This window comes from Berghia stephanieae, chromosome 8 (assembly GCF_034508935.2).
Source record: "Berghia stephanieae isolate SIO BIC M18660-M18661 chromosome 8, UCSD_Bste_1.3, whole genome shotgun sequence".
Lineage (NCBI taxonomy): Eukaryota > Metazoa > Mollusca > Gastropoda > Nudibranchia > Aeolidiidae > Berghia > Berghia stephanieae.
Window position 1 is genome coordinate 10,868,150 of NC_088367.1, and position 5,693 is coordinate 10,873,842.

General features: G+C 33.7%; 1 protein-coding gene across 8 annotated transcripts in view; it reads right to left on the minus strand.

The window, feature by feature from the left end:
- Positions 1-2,925, minus strand: part of LOC144978152 (uncharacterized) — a 106,575-nt gene extending 103,650 nt beyond the window's left edge. For all 8 annotated transcript variants that reach the window (XR_013646474.1, XM_078923834.1, XM_078923829.1 and 5 more), the window contains exons 1-3: positions 2,851-2,925; positions 1,134-1,494; positions 687-758 (exon numbers count right to left, since the gene is read on the minus strand). Coding sequence is in view for 5 of the 8 variants with exons in the window: in XM_078923838.1 (XP_078779964.1) it covers positions 687-758; positions 1,134-1,286 (225 nt within the window). In the remaining 3 variants the exon portion in view is untranslated. The remainder of the gene's footprint in view (positions 1-686; positions 759-1,133; positions 1,495-2,850) is intronic.
- Between the last annotated feature and the right edge of the window lie 2,768 nt (positions 2,926-5,693).

Genomic DNA, 5,693 nt, shown 5'->3' on the forward strand with positions numbered 1-5,693 from the left:
TTTAAAAATTCGTTTTATAATATTTATTTGTGTGAGCATGTACGTGTGTATGTATGTGTTTTGTGTGTGTGTGTGTGGTTGTGGTGTGTGTGTAAATCACAAAAATTTTGAAATACAACACTGTCAGCTGTCAATAAACACCAAATTCTAATAAGTTGGTGGCAGTTGTCTGTTACCCACTAATATCCTATATTCCTGTACTGTAACCATTTCACACGGCAGCACCTTTCAAGAGTATCTATCATGATGGATGACAACTTTATTTCTTCTACAAATATTGGCAAATTTCATTTCAGTGGTATTCCGTGGAATATCCCTTAAGATGAACCCAAAGACCATCTCCAAATAAATTATAACCTACTAAAGATTTAATCTAAGCTGGAAAATTATATCCAAAAACAAAATTGAATTTTCAAAATTACTATATATTTTAAGGCAGGAAAAAACAATCACAGATTTAGTGGGAAAGAGTAATATGGCATCTCAGGAAAAATTATGAGTCAACCTCCTTCATATTATTTTTTTTTTTTTTAACGCATTCTACGCCTACCGTGGATTGTCATCAATGCAAATAAACTAAAATCATATTCACTCGTTTTGAGGAAATTTCTAATAAAATGTTACTTCTATTTACTTCTATATCAAGTTGTACTCAAACTCAAACAATTATCAAAATATCTTCTTACTTGGTCTAGGCGTCCTGCTATTGCCTGCCTTTCATGCTCCAACCATTGAGAAGGGGAATAACTTGATTTGTCCTATTGATAAAATAAAAACCCATAAGAAAAAGAGCAATTTACAATGCGAACAAAATGCAACTTACAAAATCTTAAGAGTCAAGTAGAAATAGAAAACAAGGTAAGTGAACAGAGAAATTCTAAAATAATTAAATAATATTTTTTTGTTTGTTTTTAATTATTGTTGTTTTTTACTTGACAAAACTCTTGTATAAAAAGAGTGATAATAATAATAATAATAACAATAATAATAATAATAATTTAATACTTTACCTACTTGGCAATGATATTCCCATTTAATTTATACAACACCATCTGTTCAATGACTGATTTAAGAGTAACTCTTCTTAGGACAGACAGGGCAAAAAAATATCAATAAATTAAATCTCGACTCACCTGTTGTGTTTCCTTTAATCCTGAATAAGACAACTGATTCCTATTAAAATCCTCTGATGGAACAGTGTGCTGGTCTGGACCGCTGATACTATTACTATCACTATAATTTATAATTTGACTCCTATTGTTCGATTGCTCACTTAAAAATGACATATATCAGCTTAATTATATATTTTACACATATGTAGGGCAAACTTCAACAACCAACACCTAAAATCAGAACTAACTGTCTTGTGGTATTGGTATTCACTAAACCTCACAACACGAGCTGCCTAATGGCAAAAAAAAAAAATTAAAAATACTGCTAAGCTTGCTTCCTCCGATTCTTTTACAATGATGCAGGATTCACATTCTTTCACTTCTGAAAAAAATAAAGAAAAGAAAAAGAAAGGAATTTAATGTTAAAGTTCAAAATGCTTATCCTTGTGCTACAATTACAATATTATAATCTTATATCATATTCTTAAATAGTACATGCAGTGCATAAGTTAAGTATGTAATCTTTCCATTGACCTTTCAACCCTTGTTAACAACAGAAAGGCACAATCAATGAAATGGAATGTCCACACCATTTATAAACTTGAACTCTAATATTCGAACAGTTTACCCAAAGCATGAAGACTTTTTCATGATTGCTGAACTCAGTAAAAACACATTATGTACTTATGTTGGAAAAAATCTGAACTGTCGAAAATATTACGCATCGAAATAATGCGCATATAAACGACTCCCGAATAGTTCAAATTTATTGGAACTTATGTATCATATCGAAGTATGGATTTCATACATATGTATATTACTATGCACTATACTAAAACCTATGACATTTGATTTGATGTATATAATCACTTGCAGCCTTCATGTCTCATGTGTCTTGAGACGAAGATACAAAACGGAGTGATGGAGAAAGAAGGATGACATTGAAGGAGGAGAGATGCAGACTTTTTCCACTTCTTTCAATTCCCCCACAAGAACCTAGCCCCAACTTTTAAAATTCATCTCATCAAAAGAATCCCTCTTTTCATACTTGGGATGTTTCCTTTAGATAAGTGGCACTTGTACATGGAATTTCTTACAGGAAAGTGACTTACTATGTCAGGACAGATGATAAAAAAAAAAGAACACAGTTTCTTCAATTTACAAAAAGTTGTGTTTTTTAAATTTTATTTTGGCCGGCTCCATTTCTCCGAACGTTCGGGAAAATAAACTTGAACTCCAATCTTCGAACAGCAGTACAGTAATTCCAGTAACGGAATGCCCAGTCAACAAATCAACAGGTCAAGGAACAACATGGACTTGACATATTTCTTTTATTTTACACACTGCCAGCGCCAGTGCCAGTGTACACTTCTTTTCTTTTTTCTCCTTGTGTAGAAACAAGTTTAAGTTTTAGGACCAGACTATCTTGTTTAGTTTAGGTTGGTTCTTGGAAAGACTATTGAATTTATGTGGGGCAATGTTTAGCCAAATGACCAAATCTTGAAACAAAGCCGCAAAACAATACCAAGGCAGCATCAAGTGAACAAGAGAAAATTATTTTCACTTTTGTTTTGCTGTTTCCGGGTTGGGGCATTGGTTGGAAGGTTGGTTTGTTTTGAAGACTATGAGAATATGACGACTTTGGTTGTCATGAGAAAAGAGTTTTTAAATGAATGCAAGTGCTTAATTCATTTTCGAAACAATACCACGTTAGCAGTGGTTAGAATCTACTACTTACGGGTATAAAAAAAGATCTTCCCCTTGGATCAACCAATTTTGTGAGAAACAAAATAGTTTAGATCGGAAGTTGAAAGCTAAACCGGAAGTAGTAGCTACTATTGGGTTGTGTTCGGTCTGCAGTCTTCAAATGGAATCCTATTCAAAATGTTTCTCTGCTCCTCCTCCTCCTCCTCCTCCTCCTCCTCCTCCTCCTTCTTCTTCTTCTTCTTCTTCTTCTTCTTCTTCTTTCTTCTTCTTCTTCTTCTTCTTTCTTCTTCTTCTTCTTCTTTCTTCTTCTTCCTCTTCTTTTTCTTCATGGAATCGGGAGAAAGGAGGGGGAGGGGTGTGTGATGGCATGGATGTGGTTGTCAATGGTATATCTATTTCTCACCTGTACCCTAACACAGACAATGATAGGAAAAAAATATTACGGTATTAAAAATGATGGATTCAATACCACTTTTAATACGGTAATGAACAAAGATTAATATAACAAATTCGAAAAACAACAAAATACCAAATACGGAAGGCGTCGGGCTCAAAATCCTTCTTGTGGGGCTATGTGGTCTAGTGGTATGACACTCGCTTTCGGATCGGAAGGTCCTGGGTTCGAGCCTCGCGCTCGGCGCATAGTTGAGTCCCTGGAAAAGGCTCTTAACTCACATTCTCTTACCGTACTCAGGTGTAAAATGAGTACCTGGCGTTGTCTTTGTCCGAAAAAATTGTAATATCGCCTAACATGTTAAATGTTGCTGTTGACCAGGGATCCCCTGTAAAGCGCTTTGAGCACATTTTGTGGATATTGTGTTATATAAAGCTCAATTTTTAAGTTATTATTTTTTTTAAGCCAATAACAAAAACAATAAAAACATTAATACATCACATAAAATTTAGACAGACGGCAGATAAATGTTTCGCGCGTCTTGTCCGCAAATAAAACGATTTTGAAATGTAAACAAATAGAAGCGTTCGCTTAGTAACCAAGCGCTTCTGAGGAATAGGATTCAATAGTCGTAACGTCACTTCCTTCATAATGACGCATGGTAACTGAGCAACACTGGCTCTAAACTATCGGAACAATGGCGGACGCCGTATGAAATATTTCTCCGGCGAGCATAAAAGCGTATCGAGAGGAAAAAAAAAACCCATAAACTTGATCGTGTTTTGACTTTTACACATTCTGGTCACAAGACATATGAAAAGTTCTAGCCAGCTTGAAGAATAAAAAGTAATGATTTTCTTTGTTTAGAACCAAGATGGCCGCCGTTGCCAGGCGGCGTGACATCAGACTACTGAATCCAATTGAGAGGAATCTTAACAAAGCACTACTACTACTACTACTACTACTACTACTACTACTACTACTACTACTACTACTACTACTACTACTACTACTACTACTACTACTACTACTAATAATAATAATAATAATAATAATAATAGAAGAAAAGAAGAAGAAGAAGAAGAAGAAGAAGAAGAAGAAGAAGAAGAAGAAGAGGAAGAAGAAGAAGAAGGATGATGATGATGATGATGATGATGATGATGATGATGATGATGATGATGATGATGATGAAGATGGTGATGATGATAATAATAATTTATTTATGTATTTATTTATTAGTTTCTTTATTTATTCATTTATCTAATTGTTTATTTGTATATTCATCGATTTATTTATTTATAATTATTATTTTTTTGTCTATTCATTCATTATCTTTTATTCTATTTATACAATTATTTTTCTTTTTTTTATCTATTTAATTATCAATTTATCAATTTATTTATTATTTATTTATTATCGATTCATTCATTATTTATTTCTCTATTTATATTTCTCTATTTCTATTTATTTATTTACTTATCAATTCATTTAATTTACTTTTAATAGGTATTATTATAAAACAAGAAGGTCTAGTTTCCTATTTGTGTTAAAACTTCCTGTTGACACTTTCAATAAAGAATAACGTGAAGTTGAATGTAAGCTTCAATTTAATCACAAAAACAGATCAAATGAACGTTTCGGGTTTCCCCTTTATCAACAAAACAGGATGATTGAAACACCACAGATGAATGAGATGATGTGGTAGTGGCGTAGCTAAGATGAATAAACAAAACATTCAATTCGTCATCATCATCATCATCATCACCATCATCATCATCATCATCATCATCATCATCACCATAATCATCATCATCATCATCATCATTATCATCATCATTACCACCTCCTACCTCATCCCAAGGACTCTCTTCAAAATGTCAGTGGAAAGGGCATCAAAATATCTTTCTCGTCGGAAAACAAAATATAAACTCAAATATTTTTGGGCTTCTTTTAAAATACATAGGTAGGTACCTTCTTTTTAGCTGAAAGTGAAATGATGTATTTTGTAATGCGATTTCGTGTGTGTGTGTGGTGGGGGGGGGGGGGGGAAGAGAGAATTGTGTGTGTGTTTGTGTGTGTGTGTGTGTGTTGCTGATTTTTTAAAAATGGTTTGACATAATGTCAACAACATTCTCAATAGCAATGCATTATTACTGTGCACGGGTCACATTGACACTACCAACGTGCATTTTTTTTCCAGGTCTGATAATGATAACCCAATTACTATTAAGGGCTCGTTGTAATGGAAATCTCAAAAAAATGACGCATAATATTGTCTGTTTTAAACTAGGCCCAAATTGCGTTCGGATGTCAGGCCTCCATATATGTATACGTCGGGTACAACCATTATACCGACAGGCGTGACAACCTTTGAGATATCTTTTTGTAACGTTGTTTGTAAATAAAGAAAAATATTTCACATGGCTAATTTACATGATTCTCCCATCTCGCTTCGGGTCATGAAGCGTGCGCAAATGCTC